Here is a 13,556-nt window from a genome sequence, read left to right as displayed (position 1 = left end):
CTGGATCCTATGTGGTAAATAGAAACAGGAAAACCAAGGGGCAGAGCAGGGAGAAGTACTGTTCATATGACCCATAAGCAGAAAACCTGATTGCAGACCCCAGGATTTCCAAAGCTTTTGGTGGGACACCTGGGACTAGGAATGCCATCCCCACGTAGTCTTGCTTTGGGGGGGGTATTATGATGATACAGAGCTAGGAGGATGCACCCCACCTCTCCTCCCTCCCCCTACGGGAAAGCCATGACCTTCAGCTAAAACTCCAGCAGCAGAAAATGACCTCTGATCTTGTTTCTGAAACTCTAAAAATACTAAAATTCACTGGAAGGAGGGAACAAGATGTGGAGGTTAGAGTGTGAAGCCAGCCTCTGAAGCCAGGCTGGCTGCCTGGGCTCCCCGCTTACTAGCGATCATGCCAGTCCCTAAGCCTCAGCCTCCCCTTCTGTGAAATGGGCATAATTATCGTGCCCACCTGGGAGGATTGTGCGAGTTAAAGCAGCTGCAGGTGACCTCTTGAAACAGGGCCTGGCACACGCTAAGCACTCCACCAAGTGCTCACCCATGTCTTTGAAATGAAGGAGGAGACAGACACTTTTCCCCCTGGTACTGATAAGGCAACAGAAATGTGCACGCTTCCAGGCGGCTTGCTTACGCGATCTCAGCAACACCTTCAGTAGCCAGAACAGCTGAAGCTGTAACTTTAGAGCCAAAATAACCTGATTTTAGATTCTGTGGATTCAATAATAGCATTTCTTAAGAAACCTGCATTGTGGTGCAAATGGTTAAACACGGAGAATTTGACACTTTCCCAGCCTTAGATAATTCTTTTCATTCATCAGAGAAAGAAATCTATGGAACCTTTAAAATCATGTTTAAAAGACATGTCCAAGCACTCCAATAGGGTAGGAATAAGTGCTTTCTAGAACTCAGAGAGGTTTAGAAACCCACTTGTTTCTGGGGCTGAGGGTGGGGGAAATAGTCGGAGAGGTTGGTTAAAAGGGCACAAACTTTCAACTATAAGATGAATTAAGGTCTGAGGAGCTAATGGAAAGCATGGTGACAAAACTATTGTATAACTGAATTTTGCTAAGGAAGTAGAACTTAAATGTTCTTACCAAAATAAAAATAAACAAGATAAATATGTGAGGCGATGACGTGCTAATTAACTACGCGGGGATCCTTTGACAACGCATACGTGTAGCAAATTACCACTATGCCCGCTTCCAATATCTGACAATTTTATATGGCAATTACCTCAGTAAAGCTGAAAAAAGGAGGCCACTTAGCCCCAGCCTGTTTGGCTCAGTGGTTAGGGCATCGGACTAAAGGGCCCCGGGTTCGATTCTAGCCCAGGGGCTCATACCTTGGTTTCAGGCTGAGAAAGGAGCACACAGTCGGGGTGTGTTTCTCTCACGTTGCTGTTCCTCTTTCCCTCTTTTTCTCTCTCCCTCCACTCTCTCTGAAAAGCAATGGAAAAATATCCTTGAGTGAGGATTTTAAAAAAAGTAACCCATTTGTCTTCATCTCCCAGCTTAAATACAATATTCAACATTCCTACTTTTGCATGTGACAGGCAAAAAAAAAAAAGTCTTGCTGACTCTGATCTGATAACACTGAAAGAAAGCTCCACAATAATTTCTGGTCCATATTTTTTTCTTTTTTTTGGTTAACCCTCACCTGAGGATATTTTTCCATTGATTTTGTAAATAATGCTGCAGTGAACATAGGGGTGCATATATTCTTTCGATTTAGTGTTTCGGGTTTCTTTGGTAACCTAGAAGTGGAAGAGCTGGGTCATAAGGCAGTTCCATTTCACAGAGAGAGAAACCATCAGGGAAGATTGTCCCTGGAAAAGGGCCTAGTTTGTGTTTCTGCACTGCCCCCTGATGGCTGATGCTGGAACATTGATTCCTCCTGTGTCTCTAGGAACACCTAAGAAGGTGCTATATTGTTGCTCTTGAGAGGTAGGGAAGCCTCAAGGCAAGTGTTGAGCCAGAGGCAGTTGGATTTGGCTGAAGCCCTCCCATCAACAAAGGCCAGCCCTGGGACGTGGGTTTGAACAGCAGCAAAGGAACAATTTCTCTAAGGCATGTTAGAGCCTGCTAGTGCTTCCAAGACAGAGGCATAGGATCTTAGTGGAAGAGATTCAAGAGCAGTGGGATTCGGGAGTCAGGCAGAGGGGCATTGAGGACCCCATCCTGAGGGCTCCAGTCCCTGCAGATAGTCTGGGGCAGCTGCTGTGTAGAGGAACACAAGGTGACCAAAACGCATTGTTGGGTTTGGGGGTGCCCGCCGTACGCTATGGGAGATACATATGTAAATGAATAGTTATGTCACAAAGTGGCAAGGAAGCTAGTTATTTCACCCAGAATCTTAAGACAGGTCCTCCGGAGGTCATGTCTGAGCTGGTCTGTAGGTGTGAGCAGGAGATCCGCAGGGTGGGGAAGGGCTTGAGAGGGTTTGGCACTAAGGCATGTGTTGGGGATTATGGAAGGTGAGCTTGGAGAATAAGGCAGGCTGGTGATAAAGGACCACCTGCATTTCATTGAGGTGTGATGAGTTTCTGGGCATGGCCGAATACGCTTAAAGGATTTTGAACTGATTTGGAGGACCCTCAGAAACAAGAAACAGCAGATGCAAAACAGACCACAGGGAGCAATTTATTCTGCTTTCCTCGTAGAATCAGAAGTGTTTGCAACCTGGATTGTTTCTGATGCATCTGAAGGATGTTCTCACTAATCTGCCATACCTCCTTTCAACAATTTTGTTCTTTGCCTTTTTTATGGTGCAGGTAAACTCTGTAGTTCTTGGACTTTTGTAGGGGTGGGAAGAAAAAGACATTCATCCCAGTGCCTAAACCATCACCAGCTCTGCTCCCTTGAAAAAAATATACAGGGAGCAGGAGGCAAAGGTTGGTGGGATTTTCTCAGCTTTTGGCTTACATGGCATAGCCAAAGGATAGAGGGCCTCCCGCCTACCCAAAGTTAAGGGTCTCTTCTGGGTTCATTTTCACAAAAGCAGAGCCTAAAAAGTTCCTCCTAGAGTTTCAAACTTAGTGTGGTTTGCAAACTTGTTCCCTCTCAACTGGAGGATGCTCAGCTGTGCGGACAGACGTTTCCAGAAGTCCAGATTCCAGACTCTCACTCCGGGCAGGGCCTGAGCCTATCTGTGGGGCCTCCACATCTGTATTTCAAGGTCATTCGCCCTCTGCCTTCGCAGATGTCTTTACTTAGAATTGCAGATAATTTTTCCTCTGGACACTATTTCAGCTCCTAACTTATGTTCAACATTTTAGCTAATGTCCTTCTTTGCCTCATCTTGGGCATTTTGTGGGTTCATCTATGCTTTCATTCAGCAAACAGTTATCCAGTTCCTACTAAGTGTCAGTCTACTCCGTGCTGAAGCTACAATGGTGGGCAAAAAAGGCGTGTGCCTGCTGTTAGGGTGTTTACGTTCTGGTGGTGTGCATGTGCGTGCGCGCGTGTAGCAGAAGTGTGCTAGTGTGCTGCTAGAACACCTCAGGGGTGGGGAGGTAAGTGTGTGGGGGAACCCTGATTGGTAACATTTCCCAATTCCGATGATATAAATAGTAACCTGGTATTCCATGCCCAGATCTTAATTTATAAAGGCGACTGAGTGATGACACAAAGGGGTCAATGCTATTGAAAGAAAAGTTTAATGTTCTTCAGTTCCCCTAGAAATGAGAGGCATGACAAGTCACCCAGGGCCAGGGAGAGCCTGGGCCAGAAGACTTTACGGGGGTTTCCATGGGGAGGGGGAGGCAGGGTAGTGTAAACAGCTCAGGATTGGCTAATTTGAATAATTTCAGTCTCTGGTTTTCTGGTATCTGACCCTTTAGAGGACTGTTGCCTCCTGGGGTGAATATACTTGCTATTGGAGATCAGGCTCTGGATTGGCTAGTTTGCATATGAAAGGCTCCCAGTGAAGCCCTTTGCTCTCTAAATATTGGCAGGCCCTGAGATGGGTAGTCTCTTCCCAGCCAGAAAGATTTTTTAAGATGTCAAAACATCACAAAATACAGAAAATAAGAATCATGATTAATACACCTGGCCAATCTCAAGTCACCAACGTGCTGTGGCTGACTGGAGGTGGCAGCTATGTGCACAATCCTTTGGGGAGCTTGTGTGATGGCCCCACCACTAATATAACTGTTTACTTTGTGAGCTTTTACTCAGACTCATTCATTCAATACACAGTTTTTTTAGACTTCTCCCATCAGAGCTGAGGTCGGAGGCTGTAGATGGACTGAAGATTGCCCTGCAAATCTCTCACCCCGCATGCAGTGACTTGGGTGGACACCCAACAGTATGTGGCCCCGGGAAGAGCCAAGGACAGAGCAGAGAAGGCGCCTGGGGCTGCTGCTGGTGTTCAGGATTGGTTAGCAGTAACCGAGATTGACTTTTTATTACATGTCTGAGCATCCAGGCTCTGCAGATACCACAATGAATGAGCAACCACCAGGGCCTTCCGAGTGCTCACAGTGTGATGGGGAATGTATAGGTTACAACTGTGCAGTGTGGGAGCGAGTAATTCTCTCTGAGCATGGGCTCCTCCTGGGCCCCCCTCTCCATATCCTCCCACCCATGTCCACTTCCCTCCATCCAGGGAGACCAGCTGTGTTAGGTCCTCTGGCCCTGACCCGTCCTATTTCCAGCTTCCTTGAGTTCCTCTCTGGCCCTCTGCCAATTTCCTTTCACAATTATGGCCAAGCCTGTTGGAGTTAAAACAATCTGTATTGTTTAAGAAGGCAGTGCTTTCCCACAAAAATGTTTGCATTAAAATAAGATCTGGGAATTCCAAGGATAGACTGGGTGAGTGGGTGGATGGAGATAAGAAATTCAGACCGGAGTAGAGGGAAGCACCTTGGGGACGCAGTGACACTTAAGTGTTGGAGGATATGTTCTTTTGTGGGGTCAGCTCTGGGCTGGGTACAGCCATCAGGAAGGCTCCTTTAGAAGGGGTGTGTTCAGTGCATGGCACCTATTTCAGTATGAGGCCTCCCATGGGCCCAGGTGAAGGCTCTGAAGGGGTTCAGAACAGGCCTCGCCCAGGTGTGCTAATTTGGCATGTGGATTAGTTTGAGCTGAAGGCAACTGAGACCCTGCAGGCTCATGAAAACTTTTACCTCTCTCTCAAAGACTTTAAATTTGGGGCCTTGTTCATAACAATGAGTTTGGGTTCTTGTCTCCTGATATAAAAGAATTTAGACTAGGGACACTGATAAAAGCAAAGGCAAATTTATTGAGGTTCTGCAGAGGGTGAGAACACTGAGATAGGGCCTCAAACCTGTGCCCCGAATGTGGGGCTTAGGGGTTTCTATCCCTTGGGAACACAGAAGTTACTGGGGTTAATCAATCAGGGTGTAGGTTGGCTGGCTTCTTCCTTTTTTGGAACACTGGTGTCCTGGTACATGTCAGCCAAGAGAGAGGTTCTGGGATTGTACAGCACTTATTATGGGATGCAGGACGGGACATGGCTTGGCTTTAGATCTGCAAAACAAACTTAAAAGGAGTCAGATTAGTTCCTGGACCATTGTTTTATAGCTACCTATTGATAACTGTCATAGTTCTGGCAGGGTTTGACTCCATGGAGCAATTTTGGGGAACATTTTATTCTACCCATTTCATTATCACTGGAAATAACTTTTAATCACCTGTCCATAGGGCAAGGCAAGCATCTAATTACTGAGCGTCTGCTTTTCTTGTCATCCTGCAAATGACCTTCCTCCTCTCTGAAGCCCCAAGGCACCTTCCCTCACCCTTAGCTCAGAATGTCTCATATACTTCATTTTCTCTGTCTCTGGACCTCTTATGTATGTGGGATCTCTAACTTTCTCATGTAAGTGGGGTTCCCATACATACAAATGTAATTAAATTTGGTTATGCTCTTTTGTTAATCTAATCTCTCATGTAGAAGAACTTAGAAGGGTAGAGGAAAATTTCTTTCTCCCCCACAGCTCTCATTTGCCAAGGGAAACAGCTGAGTCAGTTTTTCTGGAGCAGGTTTTCAATGGTCTGGGGTGAGCTTACAGATGCCTCAGAGACACAGCACTTTATTCCAATTTTTCAAGGAATTTCTGATTTCTTCCTGTTTTGCAGGTGCTTGTCATTCCCAGTGGCATAGGAGTCTGACTCTCTTCTCTTCCACCAGGGAATATGGCACCCAACCGAGACCAGGTCTCCTGCCAGCAGTGAGAGTAGGAGAAAAATAAGCCCTGTGCTGAGTCTGATGGCATGGTCCTGGGGCAGACAGAGCAAACACACAGCTGCTGGCATGAGCTGTTTGCCAGAGACCTCTTCAACAGAGCAATGTCTAAGCTTTCAGTTGGAGAAATTAAACCTGTCATGATGCCATAGCTGTGTGTCATCTCAATCACTTGCCCAGCATGTGTGGTCTGCCAGTGTGTTATCACTGCCTGCATGTGGGCACATGGACCCTGCTGTCAGCATTTCAGTTGATACCCTGGCAGACTCTGGAATGTGCCATGTAGCAACATGTGGGCAACTTAGGGCGTCTCTGTCCAGCCATACACAACACATGAAGGAAAAGTGTTGGGTGGAGATGCAAGATATGACCAAACTGCAGATGTGAAGTAGGGCCAGAGGTCCCTGGCCCAATGGGCCACTGCTCCAGGTCAGTCTCTTGTTATCAGAAAGCTTGAGGTAGTGTGGGCAGCTCAAGACAAACTAGTGGCCACTACCTGGGATGTACCTCAATAGGACCAGAGAGTGAGGTGTCTAAATGTTACCAGGTGCATCCTAAGCAAGGTTGGGGTACAAGGGGCTCCAGGGAGATGCTGGCTCAGGGGCAGCGTGGGCTGCTTTAACCAAGTGTGCTTGATGCCTGCTCCTTTGGATCTTTATGACCTAGAGGACATTCTCACTGGCAAATACTTGCGTGTGTAATTTTACTAAAGATTCATTTAAAAACACAAACTTTATGCCTCCCCTGGCCATTGGGGAGTGTGGAGTTGTACAAACACACCACCCTCTGAGCAGGAAGATTGCACACACACTGCCTGCTTTCCAGGCTTCTCATCCAGATGTTTTGGGCCAAGGACCAGGTTTAGAATGGGAATTGCTCACAGTTTTTACCGCCACACACTGCAGGTGGCAATGGGAACTGCTCCACCCGCGCGAACATAATCTAGTCATGTCAAGAAAAATTTAAATTACACACAATTTTGTTCCAGAAATTCTGCCTGTATAAATATATTCCATGGAAATAAAAGTAACAGATTGCCAGGTTGTATGTACAAGGATGTTTATTGTTTGCAGTGGTGAAAAACTGGAAACAACCTGAAGGTCCATCAACATGGAAATGATTAAATTAACTAGGGTCCATCTGCACTATGCAATATTACACAGCGCTGTAAAAAAAATGAGTTAGCTGGCTAGCAAGCTGCTGAACTGGAACGAGGGTCTTGATGTAGGGTTAAGTTACAGAGGCAAATTGCAGTGAAATAAATGTGATATGTATGATTATAGTATTTTGTAAAAGAGTTAATCAAACAAAAACTCTCCTTTGTATATCTGAGCACCATAAAAGTGCAGGCTACATCTCAGGCAGGAAGGAGGGGAGGCAAGAACAAAAAATCATAGGAAAAAATTTTTAAAAAGCATACAATAAAGTTGAGGGAAAATTTAGAATATAAATGCTCACCTATACTATTATTGCAAATATGCACATTTGTATATGCAAATGGTAAGGGCTAGGAGGTTATAGGAAAAAATAACACCGATTTAATCAGATGCTAGGATTGTGGGAATAGTTTTTAAAATGGTCATCACTCAGAAGGAATAAGAGCGATGGTTGGTGAAATTATTCAAATTTAAAATGCCTCTCAAGGATAATTCAGAAGCTCCTCATAATGTCGTCCACATAGCAGGCACTGGACAGCCCTTTGCTAAAATGAAGAACCAGACTCACAGGGCCTTGGCTCGACCTCAGAACTCTTAAGCATGAGCAAGGATGTTCAAGTACACAGTTTTGATTAAAAGCTCCATGAATAAAGTTCGCATCTGAATCACCATGTACAAGTTCACTTCACTCCCTGCTTAAATCTGGTTTCTGAAACTATTAAAGAAACGAGAAATGACAGCAGTTTTAGAAAATGTACCACATATGGACTAAGTGGTTTCATATCAGAAATGAAGTGATTTTGCTTATGTGGCTGTGTGTGCCCTTGTAATTAAACTCGGGAGAGCCAGGGCCTGAAACTTCAACATCCACTTATAAGTATTTATTCTTTCTGCCTGTATAGCTGTTGTTATTATTTAGAAAATCAAAATCAAAAATTGACATGTAAGAAATAACCTCCATGTGGTCTGTACTTTAATTTTGCTCTGCGAAAGAATTCAAAAGGACCCTGGAAGTGGGCGGTGAGCGAGGTGCTGGGAGCATGAGAACCAAACCCTCTGGGGGGGTGCCCTGTGCTGTTCCAGGGCAGAGTGGGCATCTCCCCATGGACCTAGGGGCAGGCTGCTCCCCTGGAATGGCCCGCTCCCAAGCCCTCCACCCCCTTTCTACGTTAAAACCTTCCAGTGTATCCTTGAAAAGAACATTGATAACAGTGAAGGATCAGAACAAGAGGTACAATTATCAACATTCATGTTCTAAAGTACCTCGGATAAATGTGTGATAACACACTTTTTTTTGTCTTATAGACTCTATAGGAGAATCGAGCAGCTGTTATCTCCAAATATGGTTAAATAACTCCCATGGGTCTCTGAGAGTGCCCCAGAGGGCCTGGGGGGGGGGGGCGCATCTTAGAGCATTGCATTCATCAGTTTTATTTAAACTGTATTCATATTTTTAAATGCATATTTTAAACTAAAATTAACAAATAATATTTTGTAATATATATTTTAACTAATAATAAACAGATACGAAGTGGTGTATCTCTTCTTGCTTATGGCATGGATTAATTATTATTTTTAAAATTTTATTTTTCAATTACAGGTTACATTCATTATTGTTTTTTTATTAGTTTCAGGTGTACAGCATAGTGGTTAGACAATCATATACTTTACAGAGTGTTCTCCCCTGATAGTTCAAGTACCCACCTGGCACCGCACATAGTTATTACAACATTATTGACTCTATTCCCTATGCTGTACAGCATGGATGAATTCTTTATTAGTTCTTCCTAAAGACAGTTTCTTTTTAACCTTTTTGGCTAGTAGGAATTAGTGATAAGTGGTTCACAAAAATGATGGCCAAGCCCCAAAGTGGTGGTAAAAATACTGCTAGAGATTGTATAGAGTCCCTGGGTAAAGGAAGTGTATTTAAAGATGCTCAAATGCAATGTACCTAAAACCATGCACAAAGAGTTAGGAGAACATTAGAAAGCAAGCACGCCATTTAAAAATATTTCCTTAAATACACGGACTGTTTCAGAGATGGGAACAGCAAACATTTATCCTTCTAGTGAAAAAAACAATAGACAGATCCTGCTCCAATCTGCTCTGGGGATCAGCGTGGCAATATTTCCTTACAAGATAATTTCCAGGCCTTTGTCTAGCTTTATTTCCATTTTAGTTTAATCCCTTCTTTATATTTTAGTTTAATTAGAAGAACTAAATGAAGCCTCCATGTAACAAAGGTGTCAGACTACATGGCTATCAGCTCAGGTCTTTTCATATTTCTAAACATGGAATTTCCACAGTTTCATCAGAGATACGTTTGGATTTGGCCTTGAGAGCCATCAGGGATCACAGGCCAGCTCTGGGGTTGCACAGAAGCGGACAGTCTGGGCTGGATTCCGGTTCTGCCACTTTCTAGCTACTCAGAGGTGGTTCTGCTACTTTCTGAGGCTCCTCTGGGAGCCTCAGTTGTCTCCTCTATACAATGGGCATGACACCTACCTCTGAGAATTGTTGGGAAGTATTGTGAAGTGCTTGGTGCGTTCTTTTATCGGTTCACCAAACATTATTGTGTAGCAGGTGTGCCAGGCACCCCACCGGGCACACGCGCCCTCGGGCCCGGCCCGGCCTGCGGGGGACGCACCGACGAGCCGTCCCCTGCGGGCGGACGCGGCGGGGCCCCGGGGCGGCGCTGCGCGCGGGAGAGGCGCGGCTCTTGGGTACCTCGGGAACCGGGAGGGCTGGGGGCGGGGGCGGGGGACCGGGATCGCTCTGCGGTGTGCTCGCCGCCCGCTCGCGGGCTTATTTCACTGCGAACCAAACGCAAGCGAGCAGGCAGAGCGCCACGGACTGGTCCGCGGTGGCCCGCAGGCCCGCTCCGCTTTCCGACCAGAAGTCGCAGTGCTTCACGGAGCAGAGCTCGCGGATCAGCCGCCACACGATCCGCTGGTAGAGCCTGTTGTCGGGCTTCTCCTGGGACAGCTCCTCCCGGTTGGCAGCCTGGGTGGCGTTGATGCAGCTGCTGACGAACCGCTCCTTGGTCACGTTGGCCTCGGAGCAGCCGTCGTAGAGGATGTCGTCGGGGAACTGCCAGTAGTTGGCCTCGTAGTACCTGTTGGCCTCGGCGCCGAAGTCGATGTTCAGCTTGCGGCCCTGCTTGATGAAGGCGCCGGGGCGCGCCCGCACCTCCACCCTCTGCGCCTCCGTGACCTGCGCGGGGCTGGGCACGGCCTTGCGGCTCCACTTGACCCGGTGCTTGATGCCCCGCGCCCTGGCGGCGGCCAGCTGGCTGGCGAGCAGCACGCAGACCACGGCCAGCCAGCGCCCGCCCCGCGGCTTGCCCATCGCGCCGGGACCTGCAACGGCAAAGGGCGCGGGGGGCGGCTCGGTGCGGTGCCCGGCCCCCCGCCCCCCGCCCCCCGCCCCCCGCGGGGAGCCTGGAAACCGGCAGCCAGACCCTCGCCCCCGCTACATTTTGCGAAGCGGAACTGTTTCCCGGCCCTGGGCTGCGCGGGTGGTGGGGGTGGTGGGGGTGGTGGGGGTGGTGGGGGTGGGGGGGGTGGGGGGGTGGGGGTGGTGGTGGGTGGTGGGGGTTGGGGGGGTGGTAAGTCAACACCAAGTTCCCGCTTTGCTGGAACTAGAGCCTTTCGCGGCGGCGGCCCCGCCTTTCTCAGACAGATAAGCCGCAACCCGCAATTACACAGCCTTTGAACGCGCGTGGGAAAAGCAGCGGGTAATGACTTAATACATACAGGTTTTCTTCGGTGCTCCCGAGTCTTTCAAACCACGGGGTCCCCGGGAGGCCAAGACAGTAGGAGAGCTGGAATCACAGGCTTCCGGGCATAGGCTATATTAAAAAAATAAATAAATTTGTTAACCAGTGTTAACACAAAAAGTGAATGTATATATTGCCAATCAGGGCAGCTTTACAAAATGCATGGGCTGTGTTTTTATTTATTATTTTATTAATTTATGTATTCTTTATTATTTTATTATTGTGGACACTATTACATAGGCTGAGTATTAAATCTTCCCTCTCTTTATTCTTTATTGCTCTGAGCTGGCACTGTCTTGGGCACTTTCTGCCATCTATTCTAAGAAAGTCACTGGCTGCTGATCTTGAAGGCCTTTAAGGTAATGAGAGGGAGGGAGAGAGAAGTGGGGAGAGAGAGAGATGGGACGTATAGAGAGACTCCTGCCTCTCCCTGTGTCCAGGAGTAATCCTTTCATGTTTCACCTCCAGGGACAGTGTGACCTCATAGGCCTCTCCCAGCTAGCTTCTCACTACAACTCATTACACACTTACTACGTGTCAGCCACGGACATTGCCTAACTTACTTTTCACATGGGATAGACATAATATTATTTCCATTTTATAAAAGTTGTACTGGGAATCAGAGAAGTTAGGTAATTAGCCAAGGCCACACAATGGCAGGTGTCAGATTTGAATGCCGCTCTGTCTGACACTGTTCCCGCCAAGTCCCACTGCCCTTCTGGGCTGCAGGAGGGGATGGCGCTCGAATTTTGTGCTTTTGACTAACTGGGCATGAAGAGCTGCCCCTAAGGTGAGCAAAGCGCTCCGTAGACATTTCAGGGGACATGAGATGAAGAGGAGGACAGGAGGGCCTGGGGGCGCGCTGAGGTGACCCTAGGGCATCTGGAGGGCTGCAGATGACATCATGGAATGTCTCTCCCTTCCAACCCCACAATCCGGGAGTTTGTCACATCTGGCTCCTGAAACTACAATAGTTATTGTGGCATTCCACCTCCCAAGGCCAACTGTTGGGGGCATTCCAGCACCTGGACCTTTGTCCTTGCGGATCAGGGATACAGGAAGTTCTAGCTGAGCAAGCTTAGGCGGTCTCTAGATGAGGTTTACTCTAAGTCCGTAAGTGCCAGAGCTGGGGAAGGTTGGCCAGTTACCTTGCTTAGCCCCCAGCCCGCCTCCATCATTCCCTTGCAGTGTTCCTAAAAGTGGTTAGTACACCTCTGTTAAAACGTTCAACTCTAGTGAGACACTGATTCTTAAGTAGAAAAACAGGGAAAATGCAACCTAATTGTATTTCTAGTCTCCTCTGGGCACTAGCAAAGAGGCCTCTACTAACATTTCTTAACGTGCAGGCATCACCTGGCTGCTGCCCCAGGGTGGGCAGGAATTTGCCAGGCACCCAGACTTTCAGCACCCCACCCCTCACCGCCCCCTGAACACAGTGAGCTCAGAGCAGCTTTCTCCAAAGAGTTTCAAGCAAACACTCATTAACCTCCTAAGCAGGGGCCACACCCCATGTCATCAGCCCTTACTCCTTGGTGGGAGAAATCTTAAATGAGAATAACAACACCAATTACAGGCACATCAAATTAAATAAAAGCATAGAGATCTTGAGAAAGAAATTAGTCTTTCTAGGCAAGGGCTTAAAAGCAAGAGAAAATCCCCACCAGCCAACCCTAAAATAGCATTTTATTATAGCACCAAAACATAGATGTGCAGCACCAGGGATGACTAAACACTCACAAGTGTCCCCTGATTTGAGTCCCACCCCAGGAGATGAGAGTCAAGTAATCATTGCGTGGTTTGCAGTCTGATTAGAAATGAGCAACCCCAGCCACAGAAACGGACTCCATGCACAAATTCTGCCTCCCCGCATACCTTGGGCTCTCTCTGGGAGCGTGCCTCTGGAGCCACGGGCCACACTGTCCTCCAGCACACACACCCTCTTGGCAGCCAGGCCTGCCCAGCTATGTAGGAGCAGGAGAGGGAGTGGCATTCCTGCTTCTCCCCAAATACGGCAGCCTTCCCTCCCTGGCCGGACCAATCAGGAGCTCCCGGGCACTCCTTTGTCCTGAGAAGGATGGAGCATCTCATCACTTTTTACTAATAAGCATCACGTGAAGATCTTGGTGAAGTTCAGCAAAACTTGAGTTGCCTTTTATTTTATTTATGCATTTATTTAGTTACTATTGTCAGTTTATTATAAGGGATAGAGGTAAACAGCCAGATGTAGAGAGAGGTGTAGAGGGCAACGTCTGGAAGCATTCCAAATGCAGAAGCCCCAAAGAGTTTGGGGTGCACCGCCCTCCTGGAATGTGGATGAGTTCACCAACCTGGGAGCTCTTCGAACCCCACTGTGCCAGGAACTGGGGACAAAACCCAAGTATTATAACAAAAGCTGCTCC

The 13,556-nt window shown here is 47.4% G+C and overlaps 1 protein-coding gene across 1 annotated transcript; it reads right to left on the bottom strand.

Annotated features, from left to right (window-relative positions):
* Window positions 1-8,981: 8,981 nt before the first annotated feature.
* Window positions 8,982-13,103, bottom strand: PRND (prion like protein doppel). The gene is made up of 3 exons (XM_081148828.1): window positions 13,030-13,103; window positions 11,135-11,229; window positions 8,982-10,738 (listed from the first exon to the last, which is right to left on the bottom strand). The coding sequence occupies exon 3, from the start codon at window positions 10,725-10,727 to the stop codon at window positions 10,185-10,187; it is 543 nt and encodes a 180-aa protein (XP_081004954.1). The 5' UTR covers window positions 10,728-10,738; window positions 11,135-11,229; window positions 13,030-13,103; the 3' UTR covers window positions 8,982-10,184.
* Between the last annotated feature and the right edge of the window lie 453 nt (window positions 13,104-13,556).

This window comes from Miniopterus schreibersii (genome assembly GCF_964146895.1).
Source record: "Miniopterus schreibersii genome assembly, chromosome: 10".
In the NCBI taxonomy this organism is placed as follows: domain Eukaryota; kingdom Metazoa; phylum Chordata; class Mammalia; order Chiroptera; family Miniopteridae; genus Miniopterus; species Miniopterus schreibersii.
Note: the sequence above shows the minus strand (reverse complement) of the source record. Positions and strands in the feature narration are given on the sequence as shown.

Coding starts and splice junctions, on each gene's coding strand:
- PRND (XM_081148828.1), bottom strand. CDS start 10,727: ATGGGCAAGCCGCGGGGCGGGCGCTGGCTGGCCGTGGTCTGCGTGCTG.